Consider the following 18,075-nt stretch of genomic DNA (forward strand, 5'->3'; position numbering starts at 1 on the left):
GCGAGCCACTGGTAGTGATTAATTAATTATGTTAAATCATGCAAATATAACTTGTCTGTATAGAAGACAACTGCAGGGACCACACCAGTAAAGTTTCTGATAGACCTGTATGGTGTGCAGTTTGTTGTAACCTCTCCAGCTTGCTGATAATAAATAGGGAATCATTTTAAGATTGGCTTTAGGTGTCTCTGGTGTTGAATTTCCACCACAGCACAACGGCCACTGGCATGAATTTTTTTCAGTGGTGTAAAATACTTAAGTAAAAATACTTTAAAGTACTACTTAAGTCGTTTTTTGGGGTATCTGTACTTTACTTTACTATTTATATTTTTGACTACTTTTACTTTACTACATTTTACTCCATATATTTTACTTGACACCCAAAAGTACTCGTTAAGTACTCGTTATGCTGAGCAGGACAGAAAAATAGTCCAATTAACGCACTTTTCAACCGAACATCACAGTCATCCCTACTGCCTCTGATCTGGCGGACTCACTAAACACACATGCTTCATTTGTAAATGATGTCTGAATGTTGGAGTGTGCCCCTAGCTTTCCGTAATTAAAAAAAAAACAAGAAAATGGTGCCATCTGGTTTGCTTAATATAAGGAATTTGAAATGATTTATACTTAAGTATATTTTTAGCCAAATACTTTGATTTTTACTCAAGTATAATTTTACTGGGTGACTTTTACTTTGACTTAAGTATGACAATTAAGTCTGACAGTACTTTTTCCACCACTGGATTTTTTAGGGGGCATTATGGCCACACAAGGGGGATGCCACCTGGAAATTCGAGGCATTCTTGTCAAATTGGGAATGAGAGACTGGTGAAGTATGTGCAGCCTGCATAAAAAGAAAGCAGAGCTCATGCATTTCATGGAACTTTTTTCAAATCATCATTAGAGTCGCATCATGCAGTCTTAGAATGCATTAACCCTTGTGTGGTCATGTTTTTGTTATTCACCCAATGTTCGCGGGTCTGATGGACCCACAACATTATTGGGTTTTTAAAACAATACAGCCATAACAGTTTACATACAATTTCCGTACATCTCATTCATTCATTCATTTATATATTTATATATTTATATATATATATATATATATATATATATATATATTTATATATATATATATATATATATATATATATATATATATATATATTTATATATATACACAGCCGGCCAAGGTAGGAGAATCAGACACACACACATGCAACAACACTCACACTTACTTCCGGTATTTTAATTGTTGGTTCTGATGGGGAACCAGCATTCTCCTCCTGAATCCTCCTCACGATGGCTGCAGAAGCAGGGGTCCTTGGGATATGTTGCCTCCTCTGGAATTGAGGTCTTACCAATGCCTTGCCCAGCTCCTCAAGAAAGAGCCGTCTCCTCTGAAGCTTCCTTCTGTTTTAATCTAGGTTCAACGCCATCCAGATGACAAACGCGTTGTATGCCGAGATGTCCATGATGTTGAAGAATATCCCAAGTGGCCAGCGTAGGGTTCTTCATTTGCAGCTGTAGCCAGTCACTATCTTGTCTAAATTGTCCATCTCTCCTTTTGTGGCATTGTAATCCATTGTGATTTCTGGTTTTGATGTTCCTGGCCACAGATTCTTCCATCCCTATGCAGTGTACTCATGAGTACCACATTTTTGTGTGGTACTAGAGACGTGTCGGCCGTGAACACAAATTTAGATGTATTGATAGGCCTGTTCCGTGTATTCAACAGCTGAGGTGGGCGCTCTGGCTTGTTTTTTTTGTACTGTTCCTACCATCGTCAGCTTCCTCTTGAGGAGCTCCTGTCCCAGCTTGTGCGAATTTAAAAAGTTATTGCATGTGATGTTGTGGCCACGGAGTCCCTGTGTCACGTCCAGGACAACCCGCATCCCTTGGTTCTTCTCAGGGACTCCTCCATCTGGCTTCCCCGTATACACTTGCAAGATCCACACATATTGTGAAGCAGCATCACAGGCAGTCCAGATCTTGATTCTATATTTTGCGGGTTTAGGCGGTATGTGCTGCCTGAAGGGGCAGATGCCCCTAAATGGCATAAGCTGCTCATCAACAGTAACATTGGGCCCTGGATTGTAAAACAGGGGAAGGCGGTCCACCAACCTGATTGCAGCTAGCTTGTCTTTCTGCCGCCGAGCTGGTCTGGTGTCTCGGTTACCGAAGCGGATAATCCTGGAAATAATACGTTTTCCAGAGACATTGTTGCACTGAAAAGTTATCTTCCAGTTTCTGCATCCCACAGGGATTCTGTGGATTCCCCATTGGATCTGAAAACACCAGCAAGGATAAGAACCCCAAATTATACATGTTAATGAGTTTGGTCCATCTCCTTCCATCTCTCTCAAAAAACACACCTTCCCTCCGCCATTTTGCCACAACTTTGGAAGTATGCTTGTGGTCATTGTCCATTTGGAAGACCCATTTGCGACAAAGCTTTAACTTCCTGACTGATGTCTTGAGATGTTGCTTCAATATATCCACTTAATTTTCCTGCCTCATGATGCCATCTATTTTGTGAAGTGCACCAGTCCCTCCTGCAGAAAAGCTGATGCTGCCACCCCCGTGCTTCACGGTTGGCATGGTGTTCTTCGGCTCGCAAGCCTTCCCCTTTTTCCTCCAAACAAAACGATGGTCATTATGGCCAAACAGGTCTTTTTGTGTTTCATCAGACCATAGGACATTTCTCCAAAGTGTAAGACCTTTGTCCCCATGTGCAGGTTGCAAACCATAGTCTGGCTTTTTTATGGCGGTCTTGGAACAGTATCATCTTCCTTGCTGAGCGGCCTTTCAGGTTATGTCAATATAGGACTCATTTTAATGTGGATATAGATACTTTTGTACCTGTTACCTCCAGCATCTTCACAAGGTCCTTTGCTGTTGTTCTGGGATTGATTTGCACTTTTCTCACCAAAGTATGTTCATCTCTAGGAGACAGAACACGTTTCCTTCCTGAGCGGTATGACAACTGCATGGTCCCATTGTTACATTTTACATTTTAGTAATTTAGCAGACGCTCTTATCCAGAGCAACTTACAGTAGTGAATGCATACATTTCATACCATACATTTTTTTTTTTTCTGTGCTGGCCCCCCGTGGGAAGCAAACCCACAACCCTGGTGTTGCAAACACAATGCTCTACCAACTGAGCTACAGGGAAGACTTGTGGAGGTCTATTTTTTGTGTTTATACTTGTATACTATTGTTTGTACAGATGAACATGGTACCTTCAGGCATTTGGAAATTGCTCTTAAGGATGAACCAGACTTTTACATTTTTTGTCATTTAGCAGACACTCTTATCTAGAGCGATTTACAGTAGTGAATGCATACATTTCATACATTTTTTTTAATTGTTTTTTTTTTCTTCGTACTGGCCCCCTGTGGGAATCGAACCCGCAACCCTGGCATTGCAAACACCATGCTCTACCAACTGAGCTACAGGGAAGACTTGTGGAGGTCTATTTTTTTTTCTGAGGTCTTGGCTGATTTCTTCTGATTTTCCCATGATGTCAAGTCAAGAGGCACTGAGTTTGAAGGTAGGCCTTGAAATACATCCACAGGTACACCTCCAGTTGACTCAAATGATGTCAATTAGCCTATCAGAAGCTTCTAAAGCCATGACATAATTTTCTGGAATTTTCCAAGCTGTTTAAAGGCACAGTCAACTTAGTGTATGTAAACTTCTGACCCACTGGAATTGTGATACAGTGAATTATAAGTGAAATAATATGTCTGTAAACAATTGTTGTAAAAATTACTTGTCATGCAGAAAGTAGATTTCCTAAACGACTTGCCAAAGCTATAGTTTGTTAGCAAGACATTTGTGGAGTGGTTGAAAAAAGAGTTTTAATGACTCCATCCTAAGTGCATGTAAACTTCCGACTTCAACTGTACATAGGGCAGCAGTCTCTAAGGTGCAGGGTAGAGTACCGGGTGGTAGCCGTCTAGTAACACTGACTATAGTTCATGGCAGGGTACTGGGCGGAGGCCGGCTGGTGGTGACCATTAAACAGTCCTTTACAGTCCTTATTAGCCTTATGAACATAGAAACTTGGTTGCAGGTTCTATACTAGAATGGTAAAATGTAATACATATTTTAATACAGGTAATCAGAATGTGTTGTTATGTGTCAAGTTATATATATGGCTACGATTTTATTAATGTTTGAAGTGTAATTTTATGATTACTTTGAAAAAAAGCTATTGTTTCAACAGCGACTATTGTTTACCTTTTATATTTCTAAATAAATCGTGTCTATTTGTTCAGTACGCAGCCTATCACTCAGACTATATTTTGTCCCACCGAGCCCAAAAGTGTGAGCACCCCTGATCTAGAGGCTGTTAACGCGTGTCTTCAGTCTCACTGTATCTGGGTCATGTTCAGTTGTATTATCATAAGATAACCACCCGAACTTCAAATAGGAATGTATTCAGATCATGATCTTATTATTATGTGATGAAGGTCATCACAGCTCTCTCTCCCCCTTCTCTCTCCCGTCCTCCTCTCTCTCTCTCTCTCTCTCTCTTTCTCTCAGGCCCGATTCTCTTACCTGCACATGAAGTATATGTTCTTCTCGTGGCTGGCAGTGTTTGTGGGTAGCTGGGTGGTGTATGTGGAGTACTCATCCTACTCAGAGCTGTGCCGTGGACAAGCATGCAAGAATGCCATAGTAAGTTCTCTATTTCCTTATATGAAATGAAATGGTTAAAAAAAGACTCATCCTTCAAATACAGTATTCCATTGTCAGCTTCTATATTGTGTTGAAACCATCCTGCGAGTTAATATACCAAACAAACACTTTCTGTGTGTCTATTAGTTAGTTACAGTATACAAACCCACACCATATCTATTTGTCTATCTATTTCAGTGTGACAAGTACAGGAAAGGATTGATCGACGGCTCGGCCTGCAGCAGCCTGTGTGAGAAAGACACACTGTACCTGGGGAAGTGTCTCTCTTCCAAGCCTAACAACCAGGTCAGATCTGCCTCTGATCCTTTGTCTGTTCCGGCACTAGCTGATACTAGTTCTATGGTAAATCTCAAACGTCTTTCTGTGATTCATCACGTCCTCTCTCCTCGCCTCCTTTCCCAAATGAGAAGGAAGGAGAGAATCCAAGGATCTTCTCCTCCAATCCACATGCATCTCCTCACTTCTTTCAGATATTGGGGAGCTGGTGAGGAGAGAGGACACGAGGAATCAATAAATGACTTTTAAGATTCACCCCTAGTGTTTAGCACTACAGGGCCAATTGCAACCATCTATGGTCAGCAGATTATCTCCAGCTGATCTCTCATCAAGGATCGGACCCTTTTTTTCAATTTTCACCTAAAATGACATACCCAAATCTACCTGCCTGTAGCTCAGGTACTGAAGCAAGGATATGCATATTATTGGTACCATTTGAAAGGAAACACTTTGAAGTTTGTGGAAATGTGAAATTAATGTAGGAGAATAACACATTAGATCTGGTAAAACACAGCAGGGGTTCAAACTGTAGAACCAGGTTCCTACATTTGATTATAAAAATCAAACGAAACTATGCTACATTTTATCTCTGGGACCCTCAGGATGACAAATCAGAGCAAGATTACTGAATGTAAGTACATTATTTACCTTCAGAGGTGAACGTATCAAACCAGTTGCCGTGATAAAAGTTTGTTGTTGTGCACTCTCAAACAATAGCATTGTATTTTTCACTGTAATAGCTACTTGGATCCTTCAGTTAGATTAACACGAATTTAAGCTTTCTGCCCATATAAGACATGTCTGTGTCCTGGAAAGTTGGCTGGAACAACGTCATTCTATTCACATTAGTGCACGTTAGCAATAACCATCCCGGTATAGGGACACCGATCCTGTAGAGGTTAAAATCACCCACACAGCTGATCTCAATTGCAACCATCATTGGCCACCAATTTACCACTCCATAACGCGGATGTCGGTGTTATCTTTTAGTCCCATAGAGAATGATAGAGGCCTCTAGTGGCCAAAAGGCCGTATTAGCATGGGCAGCGCCATTGAGGGTATCCACCATTTTAATGTAGTCAACTGGGTGGGACTTCCAACTTCATTGGCTGATCCCTCCTGGTGACCGTGTTGGAGTTATGTCCAACCGGTACAATAGGAGGGATCAGCCAATCGTTTAAGAAAAAAATTGACTACTTCAAAATGGAGATTGCCTCTGGCAGTGCCCATGCTGTCACAGATGCTACAATGGTGTCATGGCTCAGGAGAAGACCCAGAGGCAGACAGTTTCGAAGTAACAAAAGTTTATTACAAAAACAGGGGGGCAGGCAAAAGACAGGTCAAGGGCAGGCAGAGGTCAGTAATCCAGAACAGAGTCCAAAAGGTACAGAACGGCAGGCAGGCTCAGGGTAGGCAGAGTTCAGTAATCCAAGGCAGTGTCACAAGGTACAGAACGGCAGGCAGGTTCAGGGCAGGCAGAATGGTCAAAACCGGAACTAGAGAAAAACAGGAGAATGGGGAAATCTGCTGGTAGGCTTGACAAGAGGAACTGGCAACAGACAGAGAACACAGCAATAAATACCCTGGGAAAGATGGGCGACACCTGGAGGGGGGTGAAGACAAGCACAAATACAGGTGAAACAGATCAGGGTGTGACAAATGGCACAGATACAAAAATCAGTCCTCTATTTAGCAATGTGTTTAGTCCTGAATGCAACCAAAAAATCAAGATGATTTCGCCCTCTGGTGGGTATTATCATCTTAACAATTTAATCCTAAAGTTGATTTATCTATTTGATAAGTATTTAAGTATTTAATTTCCTTGTTTACCATGGCAAATCTACAATGGCAATATAGCCTCCCCTACACATTTTATGGATGGAAAAATCATGGTGTAGGATACATTTTTCATTTTACTTGTATTAATAAAATATGGCCATTTCTGTTCGAGGGGAAAAGCAAATATTCCTTAACTGTAGGCTACAAATTGGACATATGGAAGTAAATCATGATTGAATTGTAGGATTTTTTTTTAAACAATTTGACAATCATTAATTACAATTGAAATAAAGTGTTTCCTTGTTTATCTTGCCACAGCAGTGCCTTAGACCGCTGCGCCACCCGGGAGGCCCTTACTGTGACAATCCTACACATTTTATGTTTCCAATATATGTAATCCATTCATTACGATTTGTCTTTAAAAAATATAGTCATTTCTTATCAAGACCAGGGGTCGGAAATATCCCTGCACTGTCCATATTTGTGTAACTTAATCAAGTCAGTCATGATGGGTTATAAAATCTATAACTTTTATCAAATGAAAATGTAGGCTGATAAAGTTATTTAAAATGGCACACATATCCTATTTTGCAATTTAAGATGATAGGTTTGTATGAAGTATAGGCCTACAACTCCTATATTCTTATAATAAGTATTTTACATTCATCAGTCTTACAGTTTCAGATGCTCCTGATAGGTTGTTATTTCATTGGGGGGTGGGAATAAAGAATCTAGACAATGAGAGTTGCAGCTGTCTGCCATCAAAGTAAGATCAGCTAAATCACTGATTTATGCTTGTGGGATTTTCATTGCAATCAAGCTTATTTTAGCACGCAGGTGCGCGTAATCTCCCATTACTATAATTTTAAGAAAACCAGCGCTAACACGGCGCTCCATGAGAAGTTCTGCGTCTTCGTTGCTATCCACCCAGAGTGACTCTGTGTCTGATAACAAACACAAGCGTGTTGTGGCTCTATGTGCGTCTCTCAGGTGTACTCTGGTGGCTGGGGGGACCTGGAGGGGGTGATTAAGTGCCAGATGGAGGAGGTTCCTCGTTATGACCCGGGTGCTGAGATGGAGCACAGGAAGGAGGCTTCGCCCTTCAACAAGCCCACCAAGGGAACCTCTGTGGAGAAGTTCAAAGCGATAGTCCTCAGCCACCTCAAGGTTAGAGTACTGTCATCTCATCCCAGTGTGATTCATTAGCCTACCTGCTTTTCCACTTTGTAAAAGGTGTCTGCAACACTTATTTGAAGGCTAGCAACATAAGGACTTCATAACACATTCATAATTCATACATACTGCCTTCATAATCTGGGCTTCATAGCCGCAAGTTGATACTTTCGTTATGTCACAGTACTCACATCCATGTAACGTATTGCAACCTTTGTAAGTGTGTTATGATTAAGTGGCTAGTGTGTTCATTAATGCAGTTTTGTTACGAAGGTATCTCTTACCCTTATTCCTCTTCCTTTCCAGACCAAGGTGGGTGAACAGGCCAACCTTCAAGACCTGGTGAGCCTGGTTCTTTTCGTGGCCGACTACAACAAAGACGGCCTCATTTCCCTACCCGAGGCCCGTTCCATGTGGGCCCTGCTCCAGCTAAATGAGTTCCTGCTAGCGGTGGTCCTGCAGGACAGGGAGCATGCCCCCAGGCTCCTGGGCTTCTGTGGGGACCTGTACGTGACGGAGAAGGTAATCCAATAGGAACACCCATTTATGGATTTGTCACGAGAATTTTCAATCCCAATGATGATAACTAAACAATCATTTAAGCTTTGACCAATTCCCCGAGGTTGTAAGTCATGGGTTCAAAATAAGAATTAGACAGTCTCAGATACTGCAAAAGGTTCGTTGTTCTTTATTCAGAGGGCTCTGAAGTCACAACTGAGAACACAGTCTTTATAACAACCACACACACAACTGAATTCTTATGAATAGAAACTCCACTTTTCTTTTAGGGGGGCTGTATCTTTTTCCACAGTTCACATTCCTAGTTTTCACTTTCCTACCAGCCTGGCAGTTTCTATCTGTTCCTCTCCTCCCTAGATTAGAAGGGCCTTGGAAGGGCCCTCTTTCCTGTTGTCAGTTTTCAGGGTTACAACCAGGTCATGTGACGATCAATTGTCCTTTGTTTTCTCAACTATACCTTTCTCACTCTTAACTTGTCTCACACACACATTATTGGATTATAATTTTATAATTCTAATACATTTCACACCGTTAAATACGTTTCAGGGTGGAATTCTTTAGTCATTACTTTAAACATATAAATTCCTTTATCAGGATTCTAATAACTTTTTTTGTGATAAAAAATGTTCTCACACAACACAAACATTAACACTAACAAATGGATTCCAATCATGAGCTTATTTATGTGAAGAAAGTCATCACAGCTCTCTCTCCCTCCTTTTTCTCCTCACCCTCCTTCTTAACCCCATCTCTCTCGCTCCCTCTCTACCCCTATTTCTCTGTACCTGTATGTGATGGAGAAGGTGCCCTACGCTCCCCTGTACGGCATCAGCCTGCCCTGGGTAGTGGAGCTGTGGATACCCGCGGGGTTACGACGCAGCATGGACCAGTGGTTCACGCCCTCCTGGCCCCGCAAGGCCAAGATCTCCATTGGCCTGCTGGAGCTTGTAGAGGACGTCTTCCACGGCACCTTTGGCTCCTTCCTCATGTGTGACGTGAGTGTAGCCGACTTTGGCTACAACGACCGCCATGACCTGAAAGTGATGGACGCTCGTCACATCGTCCCCGAGGCCACTTTCCAGGAAGCCATGAGGGAGCAGCGGTGCAATGTGGACGAGGACTGTCTTTACGGGACTGACTGTCGCACTTCCTGTGACCTCACCAAGCACCGGTGTACACCAGAGGTGACACGGCCCAACCTGGCCAAGGCGTGCAGCTCGCTGAAGGAATATCTCCTGCGTGGGGCGCCGTCTGACATTCAGGATGAGCTGGAGAAACAGCTGTATGCTTGTATAGCATTGAAGGGCTCGGCGGAGCAAATGGAGATGGAACACTCGCTTATACTGAACAACCTGAAGACCTTGTTGTGGAAGAAAATATCGCACACCAAGGACTCCTAATGAGGCGAAAACATAGGTACTGTACATCCCAACTCTCCACCCTTCTCCCAAAGTGTGCACTAGAACACTCCCGGTCATGTATTTGAAAGCATTGGTTGGAAACGAGTTTTCATTGTTGTAAATCCAGTACGGAGAGTGGTTAATAAATACACAATTTGGAAAAGGGTGGAGAATCAGTACACATATGAGCACTACCGCTGCCTCTCTGTCAAACCATCTGGTTTCACAACGCCTCAGAAGTGGACTTGACTGGGAGTCTATGGCAGGAGCAGATGAAACAACCGCTGGTTTTAATTGGCTGATCTGCCTATCACCATCTAGTATAACCCTTAGAACCTTCCCCTACTTTGTGGACTTGTGGAGTTCAAAGCGCAAGTAGCGCAAATTATGTAAACAAGTGAGAGAGTTTGGAAAATGTGAAAGTACTCATCTAGAAATAGTTTTCACATATTAACTTTATATTCCTGAACTCAGAATCAGTTGAGCATCCCAAAAAGAATATGGTCAATGTGATAGAACATTTATTTTCAAGTCCCATCTAATAGAGCTCCACAGTGGAGGTGTCATAATACCCATAAATCCTTATGGTCAAACAGAGAAATGGATCCAATTGTTTTGACACCACTCATTTTCCCATAGGGGATTTTAGAAACACTTCAAAATAAGGGCTGTGTTTCGTGATAACCATATAAATCTCTCTCGAACAAGGTGACTTTTATCAATATATTCGGCTCTATTTACACTAGGCTACCTGAGGCGGCAGGTTGCCTAGTGGTTAGAGCATTGGGCCAGTAACCGAAAGGTTGCTGAATCAAATCCCCGAGCTGGCAAGGTAAAAATCAGTCATTCTGCCACTGAGCAAGGCAGTTAACCTGTTAGGGACAGACGTTCCGCTAGCAGAACGCCTCACCAATATCCAGTGGTAGAGCGTGGCACGAAATACAAATACCTTAAAAATGCTATAACTTCAATTTCTCAAACATATGACTATTTTACACCATTTTAAAGACATGACTCTCGTTAATCTAACCACATTGTCTGATTTCAAAAAGGCTTTACAGCGAAAGCAAAACATTAGATTATGTCAGGAGAGTACCCTGCCAAAAATAATCACACAGCCATTTTCAAAGCAAGCATATATGTCACAAAAACCAAAACCACAGCTAAATGCAGCACTAACCTTTGATGATCTTCATCAGATGACACTCCTAGGACATTATGTTATACAATACATGCATGTTTTGTTCATATTTATATCAAAAAACAGCTTTTTACATTAGCATGTGATGTTCAGAACTAGCATACCCACCGAAAACTTCCGGTGAATTTACTAAATTACTCACGATAAATGTTTACAAAAAACAACACTTATTTTAAGAATTATAGATGCAGAACTCCTTTATGCAATCGCGGTGTCCGATTTTAAAATAGCTTTTCGGCGAAAGCACATTTTGCAATATTCTGAGTAGATAGCTCGGCCGTCACAGGCTAGCTAATTTGACACTAAACTCAGAATTACTATAAGAAAAATTGAATTACCTTTGCTGTTCTTCATCAGAATGCACTCCCAGACTACTTCAACAACAAATGTTGTTTTGGTTCGAAATAATCCATAGTTATATTGAAATAGCTCCGTTTTGTTCATGCGTTGAGGTCACTATCCGAAGGGTGACGCGCGGGCGCATTTCGTGACAAAACATTTCAAAATATACCATTACCGTACTTCGAAGCATGTCAAACGCTGTTTAAAATACATTTTTATGCTATTTTTCTCGTAAAATAGCGATAATATTCCAACCGGGCGACGTTATATTCATTCAAAGACTGAAAGAAAAACATGGAGGCGTCTCGTGGATGCACATATCCAGTGTCATTGTTCCCTGCCTGACCACTCACAAAAACTCATGCTGTTTTTCGCCCAGAGACTGCAGAGACGTCATTCCACTTTCTGGCGCCTTCTGAGAGCCAATGGAAGCCTTAGAAAATGTCACGTTACAGCACAGATGCTGTATTTTCGATAGAGATGCAACAGAAGGACAACAAATTGTCAGACAGGGCACTTCCTGTATGGAATCTTCTCAGGTTTTGGCCTGCCATATGAGTTCTGTTATACTCACAGACACCATTCAAACGGTTTTAGAAACTTTAGAGTATTTTCTATCCAAATCTACTAATTATATGCATATTCTAGTTTGTGGGCAGGAGTAGTAACCAGATTAAATCGGGTATGTTTTTTATCCGGCCGTGAAAATACTGCCCCATATCCCAAACAGGTTAACCCACTGTTCCCCGGGCGCCGAAGATGTGGATGTTGTTTATGGCAGCCCCCCGCACCTCTCTGATTCAGAGGTGTTGGATTAAATGCGGAGGACACATTTCAGTTGAAGGCATTCAGTTGTACAACTGACTAGGTATCACCCTTTCTCTTCCCTTTCAGATTCAAAAATGCTAATTAGCATCAATGTAGACATCAAATCAAATTTTATTGGTCACATGCACATGGTTAGCAGATGTTGTTTCGAGTGTAGCGAAATGCTTGTGCTTCTAGTTCCGACAGTACAGCAATATCTAACATGTAATCTAACAATTCAACAACAACTACCTAATACACACAAATCTAAGTAAAGGAATTGAATAAGAATATATACATATACATATGGTTGCGCAATGATGGAGCGGCATAGGCAAGATGCAATAGATGGTATAATATACAGAATATACATATGAGATGAGTTATGTAAACAAGACATGTAAACGTTATTAAAATGGCATTATTAAAGTGACTAGTGATCCATTTATTAAAGTGGCCAATGATTTCAAGTCTGTATGTAGGCAGCAGCTTCTCTGTGTTAGTGATGGCTGTTTAACAGTCTGATGGCCTTGAGAAAGAAGCTGTTTTTCAGTCTCTCGGTCCCAGCTTTGATGCACCTGTACTGACCTCGCCTTCTGGATGGTAGCGGGGTGAACAGGCAGTGGATCGGGTGGTTGTTGTCCTGTAGGTGTCCTGGAGGGCAGGTAGTTTGCCCCCGGTGATGTGTTGAGCACACACCCTTGTGGGGGATCAGCGAAGTGGATGTGTTGTTTCCTACCTTTACCACCTGTGAGCGGCCCATCAGGAAGTCCAGGACCCAATTGCACAGAGCGGGGTTGAGACTCAGGGCCTCAAGCTTAATGATGAACTTGGAGGGTACTATGGTGTTGAATGCTGAGTCAATGAACAGCATTCTTACATAGGTATTCCTCTTGTCCAGACGGGATAGGGCAGTGTGATGGCGATTGCATCGTCTGTGGACCTATTGGGGCGGTAAACAAATTTAAGTGGGTCTAGGGCAGGGGTGGGCAAACTTTTTGGCTTGACGGCCACATTGGGATTTTGAAATTCAACGGAGGGCCACTTTTTGGGGGGGGGACCAATTGTTTGTTAAAATCAATTTGCGAGGGCCTCCCAAGTGGCGAAGCGGTCTAAGGCACAGCATCGCAGTGCTTGAGGCATCACTACAGACCCGGGTTCGATCCCGGGCTGTGTCACAGCTGGCCGTGACTGGGACACCCATGAGGCGGCGCACAATTGGCCCAGTGTTGTCCGGGTTAGGGGAGTGTTTGGCAGGCCGAGATTTCCTTGTCCCATCGCGCTCTAGCGACTCCTGTGGCGGGCCGAGCACATGCATGCTGACATGGTCGCCAGGTGTATGGTGTTTCCTCTGACACATTGGTGTGGTTGGCTTCTGGCTTAAGCGGGCATTGTGTCAAGAAGCAGTGTTGCTTGGCTGGGTCGTGTTTCGGAGGACGCACGGCTCTCGACCTTTGCCTCTCCCGAGTCCAAGATGTCTGTGACGTGGCTGGTTTTCCTTTTGTAGTCTGTGATTGTCTGTAGACCCTGCCACATATGTCTCGTGTCTGAGCTGTTGAATTGCGACTCCACTTTGTTTCTGACATTTCGCTTGTTTGATTGCCTTGCGTAGGAAATAACTACACTGTTTGTATATTCCCTGTCACCATTCCATGGTTAAATGGGGGTGGTTCACGCTTTCAGTTTTGCGCGAATGCCATCTATCCACAGTTTCTGGTTAGGGTAGGTTTTAATAGTCACAGTGGGCACAACATCTCCAATACACTCCTTATAAACTCACTCACTGAATCAGCGTATACGTCGATATTATTCTCTGAGGCTACCTGGAACATGTCCCAGTCCGCGTGATCAAATCAATCTTAAAGCGTGGATTCCGATTGGTCAGACCAGCGTTGAATAGCCCTTAGCACGGGTACATCCTGTTTGAGTTTCTGCCTATAGGAATAGAGGAGCAAAATGGAGTCATGGTCAGATTTGCTGAAAGGAGGACAGGGGAGTGTCATGTATGCATTGCAGAAGTTAGAGTAGTAGTGATCCAGTGTTTTCCAGTGCGAGTGCTACCGTCAATATGCTGATAGAATTTAGGTAGCCATGTTCTCACATTTCATGTTAAAATCCCCAGCTACAGTAAATGCAGCCTCAAGTTATATGGTTTCCAGTTTGCATAAAGTCCAGTGAAGTTCCTTGAGGGCCGTCGTGGTATCGACTTGAGGGGGATATACACGGCTGTGACCGAGGAGAATTCTCTTGGGAGATAATACAGTCGGCATTTGATTGTGAGGAATTCTAGGTCAGGTGAACAAAAGGACTTGAGTTCCTGTATGTTGTTATGATTACACCGTGAGACGTTAATCATGAAACATACACCCCTGCCCTTTTTCTTCTAGGTGGCTGTACCGACTCCAACAGCATATCCCAAGAGAGACACATTTTCAGTTAAACAGAGTATGTTACCATCCCTGATGTCTCTCTGGGAAGCAAATATTGCCCTAATTTCGTCTACCTTCTTATCTAGAGACCGGACATTAGCGAGTACTCGGAAGCGGTAGGTGGTGTGCATGCCTCCGAAGTCTGACCAGAAGGCCACTCCATCTGCCTCTTCTCCGGCGGCGTTGTTTTGGGTCAGCCTCTGGAATCAGTTCAAATACCCTAGGTGGTTCGGACAAAGGATCCGCTTTGGGAAAGGGGTATTCCTGGTCGTAGTGCTGGTAAATTGACGTTGCGCTGATATCCAATAGTTCTTCCCGGCTGTATGTAAAAACCCTTGAGTTTTTCTGGGCTAACAAGGTAAGAAATAATACATAAAAAACTAAATACTGCAAAGTTTCCTAAGGACTAGAAGCGAGGCAGACCTCTCTGTTGGCGCCATTACTAGTTATTCATGCAAACTACAAAAACCTGCAAGCTCCTGAACCTCTCTAGCTGACACCTTTGCAAACAGGTAGTCTCAATTTAAAACTTGCACAAGACAGTTCACAGTGTTGTCAATTTAAAGAAAGGTAGCTAATTTATGAATGACTACATTTAGGTAACATTAAATGGTTAATCCAGAGATTGTTACCTTGGCCTCAATTCGGCAGTCTAGTCCAGATCATCATGGCATTTTAAGTTCTTTATGATGGCCACATTAGCAGCTAATTAGCATTTCATTTTGGGAGGGGGGCGGGGGAAATACAGACTAATATATTGATAAGTCACCTTGTCCTAAAGAGATTTACACGGTTATCTAAATGTCACACCAGGATAAGCCTATTCAGAACACAGCCCTTATTTGAATCGTTTTTTTTTAAAACTATGGGAAAAATGAAAGGTGGAAAAATAATTAGAACCATTTCCCTGTTTGACCGCTAGGTTTTATGAGTATTATGACTGTGGTAGTCTATGCAGTTGTAGCAGGCTCGCTCCCTGTCCCACCTCAATTTTAACCACAACCCTTTTCAAGTCCCAATTTGTTGCACAGTGTTACCAGAACAGATAAAACAATGAGCCAGATGTTTCACCGGATGTAAAAATCTGAAGCATCCGGTTGACCTTTCCAATCTCCACCAAATATGGTGAAGAGAGGAACCCCAGTGGCCGGCAGGGCGAGAAGATGGAGCGAGATAGATTTTGACCGACATTCTGCTAATTTTCTCATCTATGAAACATTTGATCTCAATACAGTTGGTTAATCAAACTGTGACTGTCAGGTAAAAACAATGCTTTACAATTGAGGGTGAGGGGGTAATTTTTGCATTTTCTCTTGATTTGTGTAATGTTTAGATTTTATTAGATTGACTGTACATTTCCAGAAAACAATGTCATTGTCAACTTCTCCCTCAGCATCTTTATTTACATCAGCATTGACGTTTTTGAATTTGAATTTTGAGATTCATATTTTCTAGAATCCAAAGGCATGATAAATGTGCACATTAAAGGCCCAGTGCAGTCAAAAATGTAATTATGCTGTGTTTTATACATTACCAGTCAAAAGTTGACACACCTACTCATTCAAGGGTTTTTCTTTATTTCACTATTTTCTACACTGTATTATTAAATAACACACATGGAATCTTGTAAATATATTTTAGATTCTTCAAAGTAGCTACCCTTTGCCTTGATGACAGCTTTGCTCACTCTTGGCATTCTCTAAACCAGCTTTATGAGGAATGCTTTTCCAACAGCCTTGAAGGAGTTCCCACATATGTTGAGTACTTGTTGGCTGATTTTCCTTCACTCTGTGGTCCAACTTATCCCAAACCATTTCAATTGGGTTGAGGTTGGGTGATTGTGGAGGTCAGGTCATCTGATGCAGCACTCCATAACTCTCCTTCTTGGTCAAATAGCCATTACACAGCCTGAAGGTGTGTTTTGGGTCATTGTCCTGTTGAAAAAAATGTTTTGCCCCACTAAGCGCAAACCAGATGGGATGACATATCGTTGCAGAATGCTGTGGTAGCCATCCTGGTTAAGTGTGCCATGAATTCGAAATAAATCAGTGTCACCAGCAAAGCACCATCACACCTCCTCCTCCATGCTTCACGGTGGGAACCACACATGCCGAGATCATCCGTTCACCTACTACGCATCTCACAAAGACATGGCGGTTGGAACCAAAAGTCTCAAATTTGGGCTCATCAGACCAAAGAACTGATTTCCACCGGTCTAATGTCCATTGCTCGTGTTTCTTGGCCCAAGCAAGTCTCTTATTATTGGTGTCCTTTAGTGGTTTCTTTGCAGCTATTTGACTATGAAGGCCTGATTCACACAGTCTCCTCTGAACAGTTGTTGAGATGTCTGTTACTTGAACTCTGTGAAGCATTTATTTGGGCTGCAATCTGAGGTGCAGTGAACTCTACTGAACTTATCCTCTGCAGCAGAGGTAACTATGGGTCTTCCTTTCCTGTGGTGGTCCTCATGAGTCAGTTTCATCATAGCTCTTGATGGTTTTTGCGACTGCACTTGAAGAATTTTCCTGATTGACTGACCTTCATGTCTTAAAGTAATGGACTGTCATTGGTCTTTGCTTATTTGAGCTGTTCTTGCCATAATATGGACTTGGTCTTTTACCAAATAGGGCTATCTTCTGTATACCACCCCTATCTTGTCACAACACAAATGATTGGCTCAAACACATTAAGGAAAGAAATTCCACAAATTAACAAGCCACGCCTGTTAATTTAAATGTATTCCAGGTGACTACCTCATGAAGCTGGTTGAGAGAATGCCACTTAAAATGAGTACCGGAACCTATTAGTCCAAGTACAGCACTTGGACTGAAATGAATTCATTAAAAAAACAAAACAATAACAGCTAGTTTTCCCCTCCAGACTGAGATGACTCCCAGACCATCCTAGCAACATTTCTTGCTTGAGAATTTGCTGCTAAGATGTGGTGTTTCTTTTTGACTGAAAACAATCACAGTAAGGTAGGTAATTGTTACACAGAAATGATTTGATAGTGCGATAGAAATGGTTACATTGGCCTTTTAAATATAAATCAAATATCCCTTTCATTGCAAGCCCCCAGAGACCCTTTAGATCTGATTAGGTTAATATCAACCAATATGATTTAATTCCTAAACCAGTAGGCCCAGGGTTTTTAACACGTTCATAGTCTACGGCAGGGGTATTGAAATCCGAGACGGAAGGTCTGGAGAACCAGTGGAAGAGGTGTATGGAACGCTGTTTGGGTCAAAGCACGTGGTCAAAACACTTTAATGCTACGTGTGTAAACTAAGGTGCAGGCGCTAAATTAACATGCTTTATGACCCAAACGGTGTTCCATAAGTAGCGCCTGTTCACACACGCATCTGCCCTCTCATTGGCTAGAATGAACCCGCCTGCCTTCGATCTTTGAGGACTTGCATTGCCATTGTTAAGAGCG

The 18,075-nt window shown here is 42.3% G+C and overlaps 1 protein-coding gene across 1 annotated transcript in view; it reads left to right on the forward strand.

Annotated features, from left to right (window-relative positions):
- LOC106584168 (divergent protein kinase domain 1A) overlaps positions 1-16,150 on the forward strand; it is a 34,644-nt gene extending 18,494 nt beyond the window's left edge. The window contains exons 3-7 of the mRNA XM_014169115.3: positions 4,558-4,692; positions 4,891-4,998; positions 7,759-7,935; positions 8,248-8,463; positions 9,264-16,150. Of these exons, the coding sequence (XP_014024590.1) occupies positions 4,558-4,692; positions 4,891-4,998; positions 7,759-7,935; positions 8,248-8,463; positions 9,264-9,860 (1,233 nt within the window). The 3' untranslated portion in view covers positions 9,861-16,150. The remainder of the gene's footprint in view (positions 1-4,557; positions 4,693-4,890; positions 4,999-7,758; positions 7,936-8,247; positions 8,464-9,263) is intronic.
- Positions 16,151-18,075: the final 1,925 nt, after the last annotated feature.

Source organism: Salmo salar, chromosome 23 (assembly GCF_965601325.2).
Source record: "Salmo salar chromosome 23, fSalSal1, whole genome shotgun sequence".
NCBI lineage: Eukaryota > Metazoa > Chordata > Actinopteri > Salmoniformes > Salmonidae > Salmo > Salmo salar.